We start from the raw sequence: 23,091 nt of genomic DNA on the forward strand, positions 1-23,091 counted from the left end.
TGTGTTGGTTCCAGTTCCAAACGACTCTGATTCCTTCTGTTGGTTCCAGTCCCAAACGACTCTGATTCCTTGTGTTGGTTCCAGTTTCTAACGACTCTGATTCCTTGTGTTGGTTTCAGTTCCTTACGATTCTGATTCCTTGTGTTGGTTCCAGTTCCAAACGACTCAGTTTGCTTGTCTTGGTTCCAGTTCCAAACGACTCAGTTTGCTTGTGTTGGTTCCAGTTCTTAACGACTCAGTTTGCTTGTGTTGGTTCCAGTTTCAAACTACTCTGACTCCTTGTGTTGGTTCCAGTCCCAAACGACTCTGATTCCTTGTGTTGGTTCCAGTTCCAAACGACTCAGTTTCCTTGTGTTGGTTCCAGTTTCAAACTACTCTGACTCCTTGTGTTGGTTCCAGTCCCAAACGACTCTGATTCCTTGTGTTGGTTCCAGTTTCTAACGACTCTGACTCCTTGTGTTGGTTCCAGTTCCTAACGACTCTGATTCCTTGCGTTGGTTCCAGTTTCAAACGACTCTGATTCCTTGCGTTGGTTCCAGTTCCTAACGATTCTCGATGTCAATGAATCATAACTCTTTATGGACTATGAAATTCTCCAAAACATTGAGGTTGAATAGAAGTGTTATGTCATTCCTTTTTATGTCATGTTTTTGTGGAAATTTTGAGAGGTTCTCACACCCCGCCCCCTTTTTAAGGGATTTAGGCGTAGAAGACGAGTACTGTTTAAACGTATTCATAAGTCTGACAAGCTGCAAATGCAGGATAGGATTCCTAATTGAAATGGCGTAATAACGCAACAACGAGGGCGCTTTTAGAACGGAGTCTCCTGTAACAATATCCTTTTTCCTTTATGCCATCATGAGCCTCATCCCTGAGAAGGGAAAAAGAACACTCGGTCCATCTGTTGTTGCACAGGTCCATCTGTTCCGTAGATCCATCTTCTCCATCGGACATTAGCGTCCGCGCTGATGTGTCTGGTCTAATGAGCGATTAACAGAGATGTGAGTCATCGCCTTCTTTTTTTAGAAGACATTTCTACTCGTTTATTTGAATGAATGTACATCTTGTAAATAAGCAGCGGGCGTAAAAGTGCACGTGATGATGGATGGCTGGCGTGTCAGCATCTCTTTAAGACGACATTTTAAGATACGCAAAAGTTTTCTGGGTCATTATTTGGTTGTAGAGAAAGTAAATTATTAGGATGCCGACAGAGAGTGATGCTTTATTCTTGTAATGAGACTGCTACCTGCTGGTGTTGCTATGGCGATTGCACCGGATAGCATTGCCATTGTTCAAGAAAAGAGGAATTCAAGGCCGAATAATATAAAACACGGGAGCCGTGTACTAGAACACTGGTGTCCACATACACATATAAGACCTGTCTTGGTTCCAGTTCCAAACGACTCAGATGCCTTGTGTTGGTTCCAGTTCCAAACGACTCTGATTCCTTGTGTTGGTTCCAGTTCCCAACAACTCAGATGCCTTGTGTTGGTTCCAGTTCCAAACGACTCTGATTCCTTGTGTTGGTTCCAGTTCCAAACGACTCTGATTCCTTGCGTTGGTTCCAGTTCCAAACGACTCTGATTCCTTGTGTTGGTTCCAGTTCCAAACGACTCTGATTCCTTGTGTTGGTTCCAGTTCCAAACGACTCTGATTCCTTGTGTTGGTTCCACTTCCAAACGACTCTGATTCCTTGCGTTGGTTCCAGTTCCAAACGACTCTGATTCCTTGCGTTGGTTCCAGTTCCAAACGACTCTGATTCCTTGTGTTGGTTCCAGTTCCAAACGACTCTGATTCCTTGTGTTGGTTCCAATTCCAAACGACTCTGATTCCTTGTGTTGGTTCCAGTTCCAAACGACTCTGTTTCCTTGTGTTGGTTCCAGTTTCTAACGACTCAGATTCTTTGTGTTGGTTCCAGTTCCTAACGACTCTGATTCCTTGTGTTGGTTCCAGTTCCAAATGACTCTGATTCCTTGTGTTGGTTCCAGTTCCAAACGACTCTGATTCCTTGCGTTGGTTCCAGTTCCAAACGACTCTGATTCCTTGTGTTGGTTCCAGTTTCTAACGACTCAGATTCTTTGTGTTGGTTCCAGTTCCTAACGACTCTGATTCCTTGTGTTGGTTCCAGTTCCAAACGACTCTGATTCCTTGGGCCGTGTACTAGAACATTGGTGTCCACATACACATATGAGACCTTAAAGATGCTAAAAGTTGGGATTTGAACATCTTATGGACGCCAAGGTGGTAAAAACGTATAAAGATGTGACGCTACGGGTGTTTGTAAGCAGCTAACGCTAATAAATAATGTTTTAATAACGTCTACGTTCCAGCGTGACGTGTGAAGGCGCTCTCCCGGTGCGTTCAAGTGCCTCCAGTGAACATGTGAGCTCCACCAGCTTGAGCGCCTTCCACCCGGCGCTTTTCATTCGCTCCTTTTGAGGCATGAATTTTCATCTGTGCGTCACTGGCTCGGGTCTCGGCGAGCCAAAAATGGACAAAGCGGCCATCTTAATGAAGTCTTACAGGCGACCGCGGTTTTATTACACGCTGGCTCTCAGTGGGGGAGCGTAACTTGGGAAAAAGCAGCGCCATTAAACTCGGCTGAGGTGATCAATCACACGGCAAATAAGAGTCATTTTGCGCCGATGTGAAATAATAACAGGAGGAATATGAATGACTGAAAAGGCAATTTTGCAGCCGTGGTCATGTGATCGCCAGGCTTTCACTATTGGATGTCAAAGCAACATGAGCATCGTTTGTCATTGATATCCTTGCCGGAACCTCTTCTGGTTCTCCTCGCTGGAAGAACCAATCACCAAACACTAACTCTAATATTGACGAAACGTACAGCAACAAATACGCTTTAAATTGGCGATACAGGAAGTGGGAGAGGCACTGTGTGTGTTAAAAACAACAATTATTGGAATGCTACAAATGGTAAACAAGCACTTGAGTTCTCCGAGTGGGGGAGAAAAAAAAAACATGGAAGAACATTGGCTTGTCGTGGTAAAGTAAACAGGTGAACGCATCATGGGGCAAATTATCGTAACAGTCTTGAGCGTCGCCGCTTCTCATCGGCGATAGATAACATCAGCTCATTATTCTTACTGATGGATTCCAATACCACGGCGGCGTTTTTTTTTTTTTTTACGCTTCTTTAACCGGATTGTCGTCGCGCGGTAAATCATTAGTCATTGACTTATTGACTTTTGTCAGTGCTAACCAATTATGTGAGTGTGTAGGGAAAGTACAAAGACCCCGGTGCTTTGACAAGTAGAGCCATGCGCTGCGGGCTTTCATATGATTAACAGGTAATAGGCTGCATTTCTCCTGCAGTGTTGCTTATTTCACCTTCTTAGGTATGCTGAGGGTACGCTAAAGGAAAGCTCAGGGTCTTCTCGTGGAAACCTTTTTGTTTATCCTCGGCAAAAAAGTGTAAAGAAAGGTCCCCAGATACGCCTTTGTTGTGTTGTTGTTGCTTTAGAGAGCAGAGGCACGCAAAAGTTGGGGCTTTTCATGACTTTTCATGAAGGAAAAAGGTCCTTCCTTCAGGGGATGGATGTAAAAGGCTTCTCTACACATCTTAAATCCCTCAGTCAGTTGGATCCGTTTTTGTTTTTCAGCGACTATGCTAACCGAGCAGGACGTTGCTGTTTCAATAATTTTCATTTTCTACCGCTTATCCTCACGAGGGTCGCAGGGGGTGCTGGAGCCTATCCCAGCTGTCTTCGGGAGGCGTGTACACCCTGGACTGGTAGCCAGCCAATCACAGGGCACATATAGACAAACAACCATTCACACTCACATTCATACCTATGGACAATTTGGAGTCGCTAATTAACCTAGCATGTTTTTGGAATGTGGGAGGAACATGCATACTTCACACAGAGATGGCCGAGTGTGGAATTGAACTGTGGTATCCTTGCTGTGAAGGCTACGTGCCAATCACTTGCAACCGTGCAGCCCATGATGGGAATAATCGATTTCCAAACTCATATTGGTACTTATTTGTATATTTCTTATTATTCATTCATTCATTTATTTTCTACCGCTTATCCTCCCGAGGGTCACGCGGGGTGCTGGAGCCTACCCCAACTGTCTTCGGGCGAGAGGCGGGGTACACCCTGGACTGGTGGCCAGCCAATCGCAGGGCACATATAGACAAACAACCATTCACACTCACATTCATACCTATGGACAATTTGGAGTCGCTAATTAACCTAGCATGTTTTTGGAATGTGGGAGGAACATGCATACTTCAGACAGAGATGGCCGAGTGTGGAATTGAACTCGGGTATCCTTGCTGTGAAGCCTACGTGCCAACCATTTTGTCCACCGTGCAGCCCATGATGGGAATAATTGATTTCCAAACTCATATTGGTACTTATTTGTATATTTCTTAATATTAATTCATTTTCTACCGCTTATCCTCACGAGGGTCACGGGGGGTGCTGGAGCCTACCCCAGCTGTCTTCAGGCAAGAGGCGGGGGGTACACCCTGGACTGGCGGCCAGCCAATCACAGGGCACATATAGACAAACAACCATTCACACTCACATTCATACCTATGGACAATTTGGAGTCGCTAATTAACCTAGCATGTTTTTGGAATGTGGGAGGAAACCGGAGTACCCAGAGAAAACCCACACATGCACGGGGAGAACATGCATCTATTTCCAAATCTCATATTGGTACTTCTTTGTATATTTCTTATTATTCATTCATTCATTCATTCATTTTCTACCGCTTATCCTCACGAGGGTCACGGGGGGTGCTGGAGCCTACCCCAGCTGTCTTCGGGCAAGAGGCGGGGGGTACACCCTGGACTGGCGGCCAGCCAATCACAGGGCACATATAGACAAACAACCATTCACACTCACATTCATACCTATGGACAATTTGGAGTCGCTAATTAACCTAGCATGTTTTTTTGGAATGTGGGAGGAAACCGGAGTACCCGGAGAAAACCCACGCATGCACAGGGAGAACATGCAGAGATGGCCGAGAGTGGGATTGAACTTCTAGCTGTGAGGTCTGCGCGCTAACCACACGACTGCCGTGCAGCCCCTTTAGCTAATTTAGCTAAGTTGCTAATTAGTTTTGATTAATTTGCTTTTTACTGGCAAGTTGTTGTATGTGATCTATTACACCCGGTTACAGTGTACAAAAAGCGGATAAAGTACACAATAGTACACACTGTCGGGGGGGGGGGGCGAAAAACACAGCTCATTAGCATTAAAGCTACAGACACACCAAACACAGTCTAAACAGTCTAAATTCCAGCTAACACAGTTCCAGTACAATATTGCGGCACCTCAGACGCATTTATAATTACTGAATAATAATAAAAATAACAATACACAAACGCATTTACTATGCTAATATGCCCCCTGGTGGCTGCTAGCGGAGTGGGAAATGATACGTATTATTGTTATTTTGATTGGATGCTTAGCAATGATGCCTCGACACGGTGGCCACATTCGGAAGAAAAATCTATCCAATATGTGGGAAAAAAGTGTTTGGATGGAGGAAAAGAATAGCGGAAAAGCCGTCTTTTGGGAGGCGCACATGTTTTTCCTTAATTGAGTTGGAATCCACTGAGAAATGCCAACGTTATTACTGACTGTTAAACAGCTTTTCCTGCCGAATAGCGGTGCCATTTGCTCTCCCTAATCCCCCCCCCCCCACACACCCTCACCTTGTCAGCCAATAGCACCAGCGAGGGTGAACGACATCGCAAGAGAATGCAGTCATTTGGACAGAAAAACATCCTCATTCTGGAGAATAACCCCCCCAAAAAAAACCACATCCTGCGCCCACGGAGCAGGAACGATGGCGCCATTAATATTTATTATCCGCCGTTATTTGCTGCATCAGTCGGGAGCGTCACCGTTTCCGGGATGAGGTGTGAGCCAACTTCACCGTCCCGATTGTGCGCTTCACCTGCGCCATTAGCGATTCAATCAATCACGGCCGCGTCGATTTAAAAAAAAAAAGGGGAGTTTGCGCGTACGGAGATGGATCATCCCATTGGTGAAAATCCATCCTAAAAGCTAAGCAAAGCAGGACCTCTGCCCTTCATCTTGTAGCTTCCAGCGGCAGGAAGGAGGACAATCGATCAATGAGCAAACCACACGGGCGTCTTTGTGTCAAATATCGAGCACGCCGAACGTCTTCGCCATGCCCATCATTGTGTAGTGCTGCTCAATAACGGCAGCCTGCTGTTCGATTTCATTAGTCATGTGACAACATGACATGAGACATAACATTACTTAGGAATATATTTATCGTATATTTCTTATCTATTAGTTACTATTAGGATATTATAATCATTATGTTTCTTTGTGTATGGACCAGTATAATAAATGTGATGTAGTTTGAGAACAGCACATAGCGCCGCGTAATGTTCCTTTCCTGCTACTTATGTGTGTGCTTATATGTTCTATTGTGTCTGAACATGAGCAGCATTTCCCACTAATTGGAATAAGTGGCCTCATTTTCTCCCTTCTTCTCAAATGAGTTCTGTCCTTGTTAGCAAACGAGGTGGGCGGGGGCTGGCAGAGGCCTCCGACAGACGCTCGGTGTGCTGCACGCAAGGGACACACACACACACACACACACACACACACAAACACACACACTATATACTTTAAATGTGACGGCTTTTTCAAAGAGGCATTAAAGTGATAAAGTACACAAGCTATTGAAAGTCTTCACTCTGTGATTTCCCCGCCGCTCTCGTGTACGTTTGCGTGTCTGCCAACAGCAGCAAATATGAGACATCAATTTAGATGTTTTAAAAAAAAAAAAAAAAAACGGAATCTTTTATTTCAGCGGGAGGAGCCAACAACAACATGGCCGCACTTTGTTTATTTCTCCGTCTCCATCACTTCCTTTCCATCAGTCACTGTGGCAGCACAGTCGATTATGATGGTTGCTATTCATGAGTGGGGACCTCACGACTGCAGGCACACCGCGCACACACACACACACGTACACACACACGTACACACACACGTACAGCAGCCTCTGTGCTGAATGTATTATTTATAAATACCTTCAAGGTGTTAGGTTGCTACCTGTGAGCTGCTACTTTAGCATCGACATTAGGAATGGAAGTCTTGCTTGTCGACATACTGGCGTGTGTGTGTGTGTGTTCTTGTTCTGTGATCCTTGTGGTGCTTTTAATGCCTTGGCCCCCTAATGGAAGATTAGTAATTGCTTTTCAGGGCTTTAATTTGTCTTCTAGTGTGTATTTGTTTAAAAAAAAAAAAAAAACAAGTCGCTAGCCAGCATGAGCTACGTAATTAGAACGGCGTCGTAACAGCGAGGGACAGCGTGTCGCTCATCGGGGAATTAATCGGCCACCAGTGAAAGGTGAATAATTGATACGGCTATAAAAGTGGCTATTTTGGCGACACGGCTCCCCGCCTCCTCCCCTCCAAGACCACCTCCTGCTAGCTTGACGCTCATAATTTGACAGTTGTAATTATTTGATTAGATTTAGCTCCACCATCGCTCCCCTTCTCTCGTCAATTGCCGTTGTTCTTACACTTGTGAAACACATTCCATGTATGAAATGTACAGCTAATCAATGCTAATGCTAATGCTAATGCTGATGTGGATAGACCCTAGCCTTCTCCGGGGAAAGTTAGTTATTTCTGGTGAGCTGATTCATTTATTCATTTGACTTGTTTAAATGACAGATATAACTGTAAAAACAAAAAAATAAATACAATGCTGGCTTTTCCTGTCTATGGAAGCACAGCAGTGACAAGCACCTTCCGTCCTTCTGACCATCAAATAATTTGTTCTTCTAGCACATCATTCTGATATTACTGTATCTTAGCATGAATGCTATTTGTTCAAATCAATTGTCGCCTGGTACTCTCTGCAGTTGACGCTTGACGCTCTGGTGTCCTTGGCAGGTGTTCACCAGGTACGGCAAGTGCTACATGTTCAACGCGGCCGAGGACGGCAAGTCGCTGCGCACCACCATGAAGGGCGGCACGGGGAACGGCCTGGAGATCATGCTGGACATCCAGCAGGACGAGTACCTGCCGGTGTGGGGGGACACAGGTGGGTGTCACACACGCCAACCGCTACTTCCTTTTGACAATCCTTTATTGTTTCATTGTTTCATGGTGGGAACAGCAGGGATTGGCTGACTGCTAATAATAATAATAATAATAAACTATATGATGAAATAGTAGAAAAGTAGTGGTACTAGTAGGGGGCCACAAAAGGAGTCTGGGTGAGGCTGAGCCACATCAAGTGACTGCATTGTCAAGAAACTGGAAGCTGTCACAAGCCTGAGCTATGAGAGGCCGTAAGTTTTTTTTTTTTATTAAAAAAAAACATTCATCAAAATGAAATATGAAAGCGTTGACAAACAGGCACTTCACTTGTTTTCTATTCGGGCAAGCAGGCGCCAAAAGACGACTTGCAATGGGCTTGTCACCACATCAGAAATGGCAGCAGGTCGTTACTCAACATGGCAGTCTGGAAATAAGAACATCACACAGCGACTTAACACCACCACACAAACGCACTGTTGGTGGAAAATAACAAAACTCTGAGCATTTTTTTTCAGAATGGTGCCGCAAGGCATGCTGGGAGTAGGGCTTCACTCAAGTCACAGATTGTTTTTGTCTTCCCAGCATGCTTTGCGGCACCATTCTGAAAAAAGTTTTGTTATTTTCCACCAACAGTGCGTTTGTGTGGTGGTGTTAAGTCGCTGTGTGATGTATAAAAATGTGTTACCCCCCCCATAGCAGTGTTAGTTGCCCTGTGAGTTTTTGTTTACTCGTTAAATGTTGTGCTGTCATTTGTGGGTCTGCATGGTGATTGTAGTTGTGTTCTGCTTGCCCAATTTAAATGCCTCGTCCTTTAAGCAAGCTAAAGTGGGATCTCCCCACGGAGGAGAAGTATAGTTAGAACTAGTTAGAACTAACCCTAACCTTGCTGGATTAGGATTAGGACTAATATAAGGAATAATAATCATATCAATAGATCTGGTAATAATAAAAAAATAGCTCTCGAAAAAAAAACATCCAATGAGGCGAGTTTTAGGCACTAATTATTTAGTTTTTTTCCACATGTCCCCATGACAAGTGGTGCCCCCCATCCCCCCGACCCCGCCCGCCCACCCTTAGGGGCCTTGGTTGTAGAAGAAGTAAGAAGTCGAGATTTCTCAAAGTTGTATTTGTTCACACTTGCATCCATGAAGGAGAGCCCTCCCTTTCATGGGAAAGAGGATGGCTCGGTTGCCATGGAGACTCATCCAGCAATCATTCCCGTGATGAGCGCCGTTTCCCCAAAAAACACGACCACCAACTGTTGCCTCCGTTCCCTGCCATCAACGCCGTCGCCGCCGCCTCCAAAGCTTTCACTTCAAAGACATCACTTTGCTCGGCAGCATACGCGCCACGTCGCTGCTCTCTTTTCCAACTCCATATTTAGCATTAGCGCCAAGTCCCGCCTTGACGTCACCTGACGTTTGAGTGACGCGTCCTCGCTGAGAATCGTCAGCGCTTCCTCATGATGAAGGCAGCAGAGCTGTCAACAACTTGATCACATCAGAGGCTGCATGCTGCTCATCACACAGCTTCCATTTTGGTTTTTCATCCCCCCCAACCAAAAAAAAAAATCTTCCAAAGCAGTGGATGACTTTCACGCTCTATTTTTAGCCCCCTCATCATTGATGGGGCGGCTCGGCACGCACGGAATGAAAAGTAATGAACAGCAAAACAAATCTCTGCTCTCTGAGGAAGGAATATTGGATCAGCTTTTTTATGTTTAATGTGATTTTTGGGGGCTTTTAATGTGCTATTATTCACTCGCTGGTGCTTTTGATTTTGTTCTGATCATTACCATGTACTAAGAAGAAAAAAACACCTTCTCTTCACTTCAAAAGATCATTTATTTAGCCTAATTGATTTTTTTCCCCATTTCTATCCACATCAAAACTCTCACTAATTCACTGACATGATGTTGCCTTCAGCTTTTTAAGAATTAAACTACAGGAATCTTTTTTTTAATCTACAACAATTCTTAAGTAGTAGAAGTTTTGTTAAGTTTAAACAGAAATATTGCAATCTCCTGTCTACATGCACCGCTATAATCAAACGTAATAGTCAGTGGGGCATGCGCAGTAAAACGTAAACAACATCACGTGATCCATCGAAGATGGCGGACGAGAGTGTGATTACCGCGGTTGTTGGGACAGTTGCTACGCTTTTACGCAGTTTTCCAGTCTTGCAATTCCGTTCAGTTCTTTTAAAGTTTGTATCAAAAACGAACTTTCCGCTTTCCGCTCGCCGCCATTTTCAAAACCTGCTTGCGCTGAAAGAACGCACCCTGACAACTTTCCGATGCCTCAATCGGATTGGGAAAATGAATATTCCACCCCGGGAATCCGATTATATATTCATTCGGATTGGCACTTTTCTTTCGGAATGAGGTGTGTACAAAGATTCTTTCCGTTTGAGCAAATAACCCGAATGGAATTGGAATATTTGGGTCCATGTAAACATGGCTACTTATTCATAAGTAGTGAAATGTAACTTGAAAAGTTAGCTAGCAACTTTTTTAGCACGTCAGGTAGGTACTTGATTTCCCAAATAAAAGGGTGAACTCATCATGACAGCTGCTGCTTTTGAGGGGCTCCAAAGATCATATGAAATATTTCTTTCCAATTTCCCTTCTTGCTGATGACACAGATGGACATTGTTTCTTTTTGTCTTATGTGAATTCATCCAAGCTGTCACCATAGCAACGGCAGCCAACTGATGAAACGGCTCCCATCGCTGTTTTTCTTCCACATTTCGCTCTGATTCAAAACTTCTTAACCTTTTCACAGAGGAACGCTTTAACTCGTCGGAGGTGTGTTGTTTGCAGAGGACACGGCGTTTGAGGCGGGGGTGCGAGTCCAGATCCACAGCCAGGCGGAGCCCCCGTTTGTGCACGAGCTGGGCTTCGGCGTGGCGCCCGGCTTCCAGACCTTTGTCGCCACGCAGGAACAGCGGGTAGGTCTTCTAATGTGCATGCTTGCCGTCTAACGCCTCACACAACCTTGACCTTCACCAGGCCGTTTTCCTCCTAAAGGTCCCTGTTTTGCGTCTGTAGCTTTAATGCTAATGAGCTACATTGATGCTGCAATGCTAGCATTATGTTTGAACGGCTACACCATTAAGACGTGTAGTGAAGCCTGTTTGTTTAGAAATGCTGCTCATGTACGCGGGGTGGTCAGAAGTGGTATCACGCCCACGAGGAAGGATGTTTTCCCGCTGTGATGTCATGAAGAGCTTCAACTTGAAAAGTGGAACTTTTTCATGGAAATCCAAAAGTGGGCAATTTCATTTTAAGCGACGCGTCAAATGTCGGCCATCTTGACCTCGGTGTTGGCTTTATTGCGGTTTCTTTCCTGAGTGTTTTGAAGTGAATGCTTTCGAAATAAACGTTGGCGAGCTCAGACTTGATAGCTTCGTCCTTGTCCAGCTCCGTCATCGTATCTCGGCTCAAAGCGCGCAAAAACATCGCTTTCGACCTCGCCACGGCGCCCGTCTTCAAACTTCCTTTGATGTTATGTCCCGGTGGAGCCAAAGCGAGTGTGAAAAATGATTAATGGAGTCAGACTGGTGGACAAAAAAGGTTTCATTGAAGCAAAGCCGCGTTTTATAACGCAACAGAAAGTCATTTTTGTCAAGGTGACGCAACAAATGACAGAAAGAGACCAAACAAGGCGAGACTAATGCTTTCCTCCGGCCAACAAATCAGCTTGTAAAGCTGACTGGTCCACAACAGCAACAACCGCCGGGCTTCTAATTAGCGCCGGGTCAAAGAACGTTAGCATTAGCAGCTGTGGCTGTCGGCTACCCGTTGTTGTAGTTTTTATTACCCCCAGTAGCCGCACTTGAAGTTTCATGAGTGGTCAGCATCCGACGGCTTTGTCTACCTCTGCATGCGCTTTAAAATGTCGCCATGTTTTTCATCACATTGCCAACTCATTTGTGCCTTTAATGCTAATGACTGTGCTCCTTAGCAACATTACAACATTGGCTCTGTTGCTGCTATGGTGGAATCCACTTTCTCAGCAAAGATACATTCTTATATTCTACAACTTATTTTGGTCACTTTTGAAAGTTAACAAATATTTTGATTACATATTTATATCCGTCTAAAATAACCCATGTACATATCTAGCTCTGCATGGGCTTTAAAATGTCACCAGTTGGTTTACAGTCATTAGCATCTTTAATGCAGATGACTGAGCAGTTTGCTGCTTACCACAATTACAACATTGGTTCTGTTGGTGCTGTGGTGGGAAAAAGACTGTGCACTTTCTCATGCACTCCAAATTATTATGAAAATGATCATATGCTAAACGATCTGAACAAAAAATCCACATTTCAGTTTTGGTATTAGCTGACAGAGCCCACCCATCTATTTCCTTTGCCCATTACCCTCGCTGGGGTCATGGAGGTATGCTGGAGCCTATCCCAGATGAGTTTAGGCCAATCGCAGAGCTGACAAAGCCAATTAGTCCAACATCTAATCATATATAATATAAAATAACTGATAATAATAATAATAATACAAGAAGCCGCAGCCCAAAAATGCCCTGTTGGAGACCCTTGATTGACATTACATCATAAAAATCCACTAATATTAATAGTCTTATCACCATCTAGAGTTGTGTAATCTTGTATTAGGAATGAAATATTAATGCTGGGATGTCAAGTCACGTTAAATCAGCATCAAACTGCCATTAATGTGAACATTAAAATCACATTAAACTTTATTCACACGCTCAAATCGCCTCAAATCAGATTGCATTCAAGACTGCTGGGAATTTGGAAATACCCCCACTTGAGGCCTCACATGTAAACAATAAACGTGGTTGACGGCTGTGACGAGATCATGTGACTGATACGGGTCAGGTGGTTCCTTCTTCTGACACTCGGTCATGTGGACGTCAGGACGTGAGCTTGGCATGCCGGCGTCTCCTCCGTCATCCTCTTTGAGTAATGAGCCTCCAGGGTTTGTGTCGCTGCTCATTCATCAGCCCACTTTTCTGACTGGCAGGCTAAAGACTAACTCCTCCCTCTGACTCGTCTGCTGCGTCTCGCCCGTCTCGGCCAGCACGCACTGCGGTGAAAAAGCAGTAAATTTAGCTGCACTCATTAATGAATGCAGCGCTACATCCAGTGTGAGGAGAACTTTCTGCTGAGGGAAGCTCCCACCTGTGTCCTCAGGAAACCTGGGGGGGGGGGGCTTGCACATACATAATATACTATAGCAGACCCCCACCTATTTGCGGCTTTCTTTTGCCTCTTTAAATTGTGAATGATTATTTTTTTTATAATAAATTAAATAGAAAGAGTTTTGATGGCGCTATCTGCAGGGGAAGAGTGCCATCTCACCGATCAATGCAGCAGGAAGACGTGACAGACTTTAGGGGAGGCATAAGCGATTTTAAATGGCAAATGAATTTTACCGTGTGCATTCTTTTTGGAATATCACAAACAAGACGGAGCTGCCTGTGGGGGCCCTAGGTGGGGGAGGGGCCCACAGCAGCACCCGCTGCTCGTTGAGAAGAGTGATCCAAAAGTCTGTTCAATAGATGAAAAGGAGAATATTGAGGGGCAACACCTATCCCTCTTGCTACATCTTCTTATTAAGTGTGCAAGTGTCGGCAAAGATTGTATTTGTGGCCTGCCATTTGCTTTGGTTTTTGGAATGCAACCCCCCCCCCACCCCCACCAATAGCAGAAGTCTGCTGTGATAATAACAACTGTCATCGTGAGTGAAGTCATTCGCCTGCCGAGAGGCAAAGATCAGGGCATAATGCGCCCTCACATTACCAACATGATGGTCCTTTCGTGTTCATTGAGGTCAAGCCGGCCACGCTACGTGAAAAACAAAGAGCCTTTTTTGTTGGTGGGATCCCACAACTTGCCGAGCGAAGAGTAAAGCCTGCTTAAAGCTTCCCTCCACTTGAGCGAGGCGATGAAATATTGATGAACTTGACGATGTCAAGCGGAGCGAAAACTCTGCCTCTTATTAAACAGACCAAAGGTACGACACTGCATGAAACTCGCTTCAAATTATAGTAAAATCCTTGTTTGGCACACTTAATTGGTTCCAGACCCCAACCTGACGAGTACGTGAATTTAACAGGTTTGCACATTAGAGCCCTCCAGGCATGAAATAACACCCCTATATTTACATTTGTACTCGTATTACTTGAAAATAAGGCATAAAAGATGTACATAAATATGATATAGACTCACATGGTAGCGTTTGAAGAGTTCCTTGTTCCAGTTTTACTTTTGCTTCCTGCGCAGTACTTCCTGTGGTGTGGCGGCCGTCAATGTAACATTACCGGCACCTAACCAGTGTAGCATACGCTAAGACTTTACAATGAGGTACACAACATTACAGTAGTTATAGAGGAAGGAACCTACCCAAGCCCAACCACTACTCATTAGTTTACTTCCTCAATAACTACTGTATTTGTGTACCTTGTTGTAAAGTGAGAACACTACATACTGTATCATCAAATGAATGCGTCTTCTGAATGCCTTATTTGTAGTTTACTGCATTTAGCCATTTTTATTTAGGAGAAAAATACTTAAATAAATAATTTTTTATTTTATTAATTAATTATTTATTTACTTAAATAAATAAATAAATAAATAAAATACTGAAATATGCATATTTTGGAGTAGTTATAGCTGGTTATTCTGCTACGAAACCTCAAATATTTATTCATGTTTTTGAAAAACTTTGATAAAGTGAAGCTAGCATATGTTAGCAATAGCGTGTAAAAAGAAGGTTTCTATTACTCGGTTATGAATGAAACTGAATGAGTCGGAGAATCAGCCACTATGGTCCCCGGGGAGATTAGCTCCTGCAAGGTGACAGGAAAGGTTACGGATTGCCGAGGAGGAGGCGGTAGAGTGTCTGCTGGGATGTTCACGGTTTCCTTATCGCCGTCGCAGCACGCCAGAGCACGCCACACAAACGTGCAATAGTCCCACACTTGGCTGCTTTTAGGGAGGAGAATGCGGGGATGTTGGAACAACTTGTGCTCGTCTGTCCTGATAGCCCAGACAAGATTTAAGAGGGGCCCCCAAGAACCTGTCTTGGCCCACTTTCACCTGGCACCGTGCTGCCTGGCCGGGTCCAAAACGCGTTGTTCTTGGCGCGCTCGTGCATTTCCATGACAGTGGAGGCAATCTGGGAAGAGGAGACAGTCGCAGACCTCGGTGGTCCCGCGGAACACGACAGCATGTCGGTTTGTTTTTTCTTTGTACGCCGTTGGCAGGCACTCGGCGCTGCGGTTGACGACACTAAGGATTATTCTTACACGGAACGCCAACACAATCTTCCAGAAGGGTGATTGGCATTTTTGGGTCTCAAAACGTTTCCCATCGAAACAGCAAGAGGCAAGGGATAAAATATGACTTTACAGATGTCACCATTGTCCAACCTCATCCTTGCATGTCCATCATAGCAGCACAGTATTATTTTATTTATTTTATTTATTTTATTTATTTTATTTATTTTATTTATTTTATTTATTTTATTTTTTTTATTTTTTTTATTTTTTTATTTTTATTTATTAATAGTCAGCCCTCACCATACTACTCTAGCCTTCATCACAAATAATAATTATAAGTATAATTAAATGATTAAAATACAATATCCAAAAATTCATCCAGAGCTAAAACAAGACTAAAAGCGGGGCGGGGCGCAGCCGTCAGGAATAAAAAGTTAGACATTAAATGTACTTAATGGTGACTGGTTCATGGTGGGCATATTAAAATGTATTCAAATGTAAGTCATGTGATTATTCTGGCCACTAGGTGGCAGTAATGTTACATGTATGAGACATCCATCCTTATTACGTTACCCTACCTTGCTCTCCTTGCAGAGTTTTAAAAAAAAAATGTTCCATTCCCACTTATCGTCCTGCATCCCAAACCTCGGATATCGGCACCCCGATATAAGCAGTCGATTCCAGACTCTGCCGTTGCACGTCTATCCAGCAGCGACCAGATCGAGCCCAATTTCTAACAAAGTAGCATGTGATGATTCCCGTGGTGGCACGGAACTGGCAATTCGGAACTGGAAACTCCTGAGGGACGCCAAGAAGTCATCAACTGTAACAGAAAAGAGCTGCTGAGTTTAAACGGGTTTAAACGCGTCATTGAGCATCTTGAACGTCACTATATTACGCCTGGCTACCACTCCATTGTGGACATTGTGGATAGAACTCACATGATCAAGCCTTTTCTAGTACTCCGCACTACAAAATGAGTAATAAAAGTACATATGTTGGATCAATATGAATTATGAATTATGTAATATCAGTATTGTATCAGGACAACATAAGAAAGATTGTGTAATGATACCAGTTTTCTCCTTTGCCCGCCACGTGTTCTATTACGTCCCGCTGACCCCCTCCCGCCTCCTGTCCACCCGCAGCTGACCTACCTGCCTCCCCCGTGGGGAGAGTGCGAGTCCAAGGCTCTGGAGTCGGGCTTCTTCCAGGTGTACAGCGTGACCGCCTGCAGGATCGACTGCGAGACGCGCTACATCGTGGAGAACTGCAACTGCAGGATGGTGCACATGCCCGGTAGGCCCGCTCACACCCGGGACGCTACGTTACCCTTCGTTACACTGACTCCTGCTGCTGCTGGCACTTTGGAAAATAAATGCTTCATACGTCCATAACGGCCCACAATGCTCCATTCTGTCCATCGGCGCCAAAAAGCTCATGTAAAAAGCGTTTAGGATGGAGGAACACAATAACACGTAATAGATTAGCACATTTAAAGACATTGTTGTTGTCCTTGTCGAATTAGCATGAATTAGCTCCACTTTCCACTCCATTTATATCAATGTGCTCTCTTCAATCCTTCTAGGTGACGCCTCGTACTGCACCCCCGAGCAGTACAAAGACTGCGCTGAGCCCGCCCTTGGTGAGTACAAAACACACCATATTGGCGTCGCCATTAGGTAATGGTTCAATGTCATTTGAACATGCATCAGATGACAATTGAATGCATCACATAATCAGTTCCCAGTTCCACATGTCCAAAAGGAGTAGGAAGAAGCAAAGCTTATTAAATGCTACCCCTCCATCTGGTACTTTTACAATCGGTAACTGTTGCATTTGTTCACTTCCTGCTTTCCTAATATAGTTTAAGGTTTTTTTTGTTTTTTTTTTTGTCACATACCGAAGTACTAGGTGATATAAGCTGATTTTATCGACGGAATGGATATTCGTGACGTTGATATTTATCTGATTATATCTTGTATATTATTTAAAGAGCATTGATTACCGTAATGACCGCACAAAAAAGACCATGGAATTCATTGGAATTATTGAAATAGTTGAAGAATTAGGGTGATTATTTAAAAAAAAATCATTGCCAACTCCAGATTTTGATGTTTTGGAAAAGTGGTGTGGAAGTGTCTGAACAAGCCCACAGGCTGTGTGGGTTGGATGTTGGCCTTTAGCACAGCCGAGTGTCAGAATTATGAGATTCTCTATCTTAATTACATTTTTTTTTTTCTTTGATCGATTGACTTCCTGATATTGCGCACACACGGCGAGATGCAACCAATCAGAGGCCGAGCTCAGGTTCCAACAAGAGCAGATAAAGAACGGTGCTCCTTCTGTGAAGATCTCCATGATGCGCTTTGTCTTTCAAGCATGTCTTTAAATGGAGATGTGGTTTTTCATAAGATACGGACGACCTTTTGTGTGTGTTTTTTTTGTCCTCCCACACACCCTCGGCCTGCAGAGAATAAATTCAGCTAAGTGAGCGAAAGAGAGAGAGAGAGAGGTGTACATAAAATGCAGCCAGAGGCGAGGAAACTTTCCGGCCATAAACTTCCACGGCGTCCACACCACACGACCCGACGCTGCAGGATTGAAGGAGCGTCTCCTAATTGGCCTCATGTTTGCCGCGCCGGATCTCTGCATGCAAATCAAGCTCAAGTCGCTGCCAATTTGTTTAAGCTAGCCCTCAACAGTTCCGACTTTCCTCCTCTGAATAACAACAAAAGGAAAAAAAAAAAAAAAAAAAAAAGCACGCCTGGCTCCTCAAGTTGTTGGCGGAGATTAAAGGTGTCCTTTTAAAATGATGACAGCTTCGTGTTGTTGTCGGGGAACACGTTCTTCTTCAACTCGTCGGGACTTGAAAGTTTGGAGGAAACTTTGAAGACTCGGAGTGATTAAAACCGACAGGCTCTTGTAATTTGTGTTATTTATTACCGCTGAGAAGAGACGGCGTGACACGGCAGTCTTATCATAATTCAGAAAAACAGAAGAAAGCGGGAGAGGGGGGCCCTGGCGTATCCACCTTTTTCTTCATTCCAATGCAAAAATCTATTGAAATCACTTTTAATCATGAATAATGAAGGTTTCATTTCATTTTGGGAATACAGTATTCCCTGTTTATTGGCATGAATTGGTTCCGGACCCGACAAAGAAGGATTCCTTGTTTGTAAATGCACTTTTTAATACCATTAGAGCCCTCCCGACATGACATAACATCCCTATAGTCACAGTGATGTTGCGAGTTTAAAAGGTAACAAGATTTCTCGTTGCCGCTAGAGTGAGCCCTCGTGTCACTCACAGTCTTTGTCTCAATGGGGAGAGGCGGGGCAACTAGCATACACTCAGAGTGCAGAAGAGTGTCGTATATTAGAAATGAAACAAAATTTCCTCTGACGTTGTGAAGCAGAAACTGTCAGTTTTCCAACGCGAGGAGTCTAAAGGCGGCAGCACGCATGAGTGCCGCCGACAATGGAGAATTGCGGTTCATTAATTGGATATATTGGCAGTGTGGATTAGTTCACTGTGAGTTGTACTCACTATTTCGACAATTATGGCTCGTTTAGATGTCGATGGTAGTCGCTACTGCTATATTATATATTTATTATATTATATATGAATACATGATGAAATAAACCTACTGCAGCACTCGTGCACCCTGCCATGCGTGACTGCACGTCGATTCCTCTCTCCGCTTGTGTTGCCAGATATTTAGACAACAATGGCCGTCTCAGTCGTTATCAATGGATAGTAAATCCAAGCCGCCCACTGAGGTGTATTTCTGTACAGTAAATGTTCCACTGGGGGGAGCGGGGGGGGACAAAGGAGTCATTTAGAATGAATGAATGTGCCTGAGGTCGGTGTGTTTGCGGCCAAGGTCGCCTCTCGCTGTAGCCATATTGGATTGTGGCGTTCTGGGAAGATATTCCCATTTCCGTGGCATAGCTTCCCCATCCCGCTCATACTTTCAAACAGGTTTACGGCATCGCAGCAGAGGACATAATCCTCGGTGAAATGAAAGATGGCGCATGCAGGGCTTGGGGATTTGTCAGGGAGGAGAGCAGTGAAGGAGTCGGAGTGGATGTCACATCTTTGAAAAGCTCTCATTTCCGTGAGAGCGAGATGCTCTTCTGGAGTTTTGATGAAATACATTTTCCTTTGACGTGGAGTCGCCGGTGAAGAGCGGGGTTGACCTCCGCGCCAGAATAGCAGCAATCAGGCTTATTGTCGTCGTTGGATAGACGTCAGACGTCTGCCATTGACCTTCACACGAGAAGCTCACACTCATCAAGGAAGCGGCGGCGAACATTTGTGTTCAGGCTAGCAGGTTAGCGTTTAAAAAGCAAACTATATAAGTATTTTGTTAAGGTGGACATGGACGCCTTAAATCTCTCCATAGTGTAAGTCGCTAGCATGTTTACACACATTTACCTCCATGCTTAGACAGTCTTTCAAATACGAAAAAAACAAATCCTTTTCAGAGTAAAACTGAAATTAATTTAACGATTAGTAAAATAAAATGTGTTGTTATCCCAGGATAAATAAAGATCAAAAAAGTTTTTAATTAGCAAAGATAAGCTCTCACGGAGCAGTACGATGCACAAAAAGCATAAAAATGCCAAGTCGAACTAGCAAGGAAAGGACAATAAAACCAGGAAACGACTAACAAAGACATTATTAGAGCCCACTAGACATGGCATAACACCCCTATAGTCACCTTTACACTCCTATTACACAATATAATAGACATAATTAAAAAAATAAGACCTGTTTTAGACTCACATATGTTAGCATTGGGAGAGTTCTTTGTTTACTTCCACTTCCTGTTTGGTACTTCCTGTGGTGGCTATTCTCTCATCCATGTAACATGACTGACACAGAGTGTCCAGTGTAGAATACTAAATATTACATGTTACTTCTGACATTCTGTGTTTTTACTTTATCAATTGTTGTACAGTACATAAACCAAAAATATGTAAACTATGCTTGAATGTGTATTAAAAAATAATAATAATAGGCCATATTCAAACACAAAACAGCAATGATTTATTAATTAATACACTTTAGAAAATACATGGTTGCATAACACAAGGCCAAAATTAGTAGATTGTAAAATGGTGATGCCATATTCAAATGTTGTAAAATTCAATGTTTGGTTTCCATGAAATAAATTGAGCATAATTATATTTAATAACTGGGGAAAGAAATGTTATATTGACAGCGAGATCACATTCTCCTTTGTGTCCATCATCGTCATCTCACCCCGCCCACTTTTCCATCCGTCCGTCATGACATTTCCGTAACACATTTCATCATCATTATCATCATCATCATCATCATTGTGGCGTCAAGCTAAGCTGTCGGCGGCGGAGAGCAGCAGCTGCATGTGCAGGACGCCGTGCAACGTGACGCGCTACAACAAGGAGCTGTCCATGGTCAAAATTCCCAGCAAGACGTCGGCGCGCTACTTGCAGAAGAAGTTCAACAAATCCGAGAAGTACATCTCGTAAGTCCGCACCACCTCTTTGTTTACATGAGGAATATTACACAATAGTGTCTCGTGTTAGGATGTAACTGCTAATTATTAAGCTAATAAAATACATGAAGGTTAGGTTAGCGTGCATGCCCTCTAGTGGCTACAAGCAGCAAGTAACTTAAGTAATACTAAAAAATAATTAGTTGTAGTGACTAGTTGCGTAAAGTCATTTCACGTATTTTGAGCAACTGTTTAGTCAAAAAAAAAATACAAACAAAGTATTAGTATATTGTATTCATGTATTATCCTTTTGCAGGGACAACATTTTGGTGTTGGACGTGTTTTTCGAGGCTCTCAACTACGAGACCATCGAGCAAAAGAAAGCCTACGAGGTGGCAGGCCTGCTAGGTACGTAACATCTTTTATCGGTGAACCGTCAGAACACGATACATGACGCACGGCGCCCCCCCCCCCCCCGCAGGTGACATCGGGGGCCAGATGGGCCTCTTTATCGGCGCCAGCATCCTCACCATCCTGGAGCTCTTTGACTACGCCTACGAGGTCAGTCCAGTCCTGTCTAGTCCTGTCCTGTCCTGTGGTACTGTATGTGACTTTGTCGGACTCTTGGGATCCTCAGGTGTTGCGAGACCGACTACTGGACCTGCTGAGTCCAGAGGATGAGGAGGAGGGTCGCAGGGGAGACGTGGTAAGAGCGCCCCCTTGCGTACTGAACAGTTAACGACTAATCAGCTTTTATTGTGGTGATTGTTTTCCTGCTTTAGACTTCCTGCGATCCGGTTGCCAACCACTCCGAGTCCATCAGCCACAGTGTAGCCGTCCCTCTGCAGACCACCTTGGGCACCTTGGAGGAGATCGCCTGCTGAGGCCCCGCCCCGCCTCCTCCGAGGCTGCCTCATACGGCAAACGCCGCGTCCTCTGTTGGGACATTGCCGCAGGATGCAAACAAGGACGACGGGGGCACTCAATCACGCCACCGCTTCTTGAGGCCCTAAAACTGTTGGCTTGGGGGGTTTTGGGGCGGGGGGCTTTACCCCCCCCCTAAGTACTGTCCATTAGTGGCTGTCTGCCACATGGACGCAGTGGAGGGATGCTGAGCTGGCGTTTATCACTCTTAATGTGTCGGATCTTTTAAGCGCAGTGCTGGTGCCGCCCTCTTCTGGACGCCCCGGGCGGCGGGGGCCCTCATCTGGAATGTACAGCTTGAACTCTGATCCCATTTCAGCTCCAAAACACCACCAATGTTACATCCTTCAAAGCAGTAAACTTCACCTCTGATGGTTTGATTTGAAAAGAGAGCGGCTAAGAAGGATCTTTGAAGGGATGTCACACTCCCGCTGTTATTTAAGGGGCAAAGGTTGAGTGTTTTATGGTGGCATATCTGCGTCTGGATTTATTTTCGTGGCACAGGGTGGCGGAGCGTGATTTGGTTCAGCGCACCCGCAGTGAGCAGCATCGTGGCCTCTGATGTGCAGTCCGGTGGGCCCTGAAGAGGCCTTGATTTGGTTTAAGCCTCTCACGCCTTTTCTCCTCCCTTTTTGCCACTTGCACCAAAGGGAGGGGGACGTCCGGCGCTGTGCCGGACTGCGCTGCTCATGAAAATTGCGCTGGCCCCACCCTGTTGGCCCCGGTCTACGGAAATAGAGCCCCTGGTGTTTTGTCCATCAACCAAAAGATGCCAAACCAACGGAAGACAATTTGTCCCAAACATCTCAGCAGAATGCTTTTTGTACTTTTTTGTAATTATGCTGTGAAATAATAAATGTTTGTGCCCCCCCCCCCCCCCCCCCCCCGCTCCCCCACCCCCACCACTTGGACACAAAGAGTTGGTGTCACCTAACAGACGGGGGGGGGCATTTTGAACTTGTTGAATGTCAAGGACACAATTTGGGATGCAGCAGCGTGTGGAATATTTGTGATTATTTTCATTTTTTTTAAAATTCCGTGATCATCCCGACATGATCGGCATGATCAGCTCGCTCGCTCGCAACGAAAACCTCACTGGACTTTTTAGCTTTTTGTTTTACGATAAATTCTGATTTTCCCCGTCTGCGCTTCAAAGCCGCCGTCTTCGTGTTCCGTGTCATTCCCAAACGCAAACACGCTTCCTTCTCCTCCTCCTGCTCCTCCTCCTCCTTCTGCTCCTCCTCGTCCACGTCCTCCCTGGGCAGCGCCAAAAAAAATCATTGTGTGTTTTCAGTGTGAAACCATTAAATGAATTTGTTGTTTTGCACTCCGCTCT

At 44.5% G+C, this 23,091-nt stretch overlaps 1 protein-coding gene across 3 annotated transcripts in view; it reads left to right on the plus strand.

Moving 5' to 3' along the window:
- asic2 (acid-sensing (proton-gated) ion channel 2) overlaps positions 1-21,857 on the plus strand; it is a 153,899-nt gene extending 132,042 nt beyond the window's left edge. For all 3 annotated transcript variants that reach the window (XM_058048318.2, XM_078797522.1, XM_058048317.2), the window contains 9 exons: positions 7,929-8,079; positions 10,900-11,027; positions 16,495-16,645; positions 16,935-16,991; positions 20,708-20,861; positions 21,148-21,239; positions 21,313-21,392; positions 21,469-21,537; positions 21,614-21,857. In XM_058048318.2, coding sequence (XP_057904301.2) covers positions 7,929-8,079; positions 10,900-11,027; positions 16,495-16,645; positions 16,935-16,991; positions 20,708-20,861; positions 21,148-21,239; positions 21,313-21,392; positions 21,469-21,537; positions 21,614-21,715 — 984 coding nt within the window. In that variant the 3' untranslated portion in view covers positions 21,716-21,857. The remainder of the gene's footprint in view (positions 1-7,928; positions 8,080-10,899; positions 11,028-16,494; positions 16,646-16,934; positions 16,992-20,707; positions 20,862-21,147; positions 21,240-21,312; positions 21,393-21,468; positions 21,538-21,613) is intronic.
- Positions 21,858-23,091: the final 1,234 nt, after the last annotated feature.

This window comes from Doryrhamphus excisus, linkage group LG16 (genome assembly GCF_037039965.1).
Source record: "Doryrhamphus excisus strain RoL-2023G ecotype Guam linkage group LG16, RoL_Dexc_Guam_v1.1, whole genome shotgun sequence".
In the NCBI taxonomy this organism is placed as follows: domain Eukaryota; kingdom Metazoa; phylum Chordata; class Actinopteri; order Syngnathiformes; family Syngnathidae; genus Doryrhamphus; species Doryrhamphus excisus.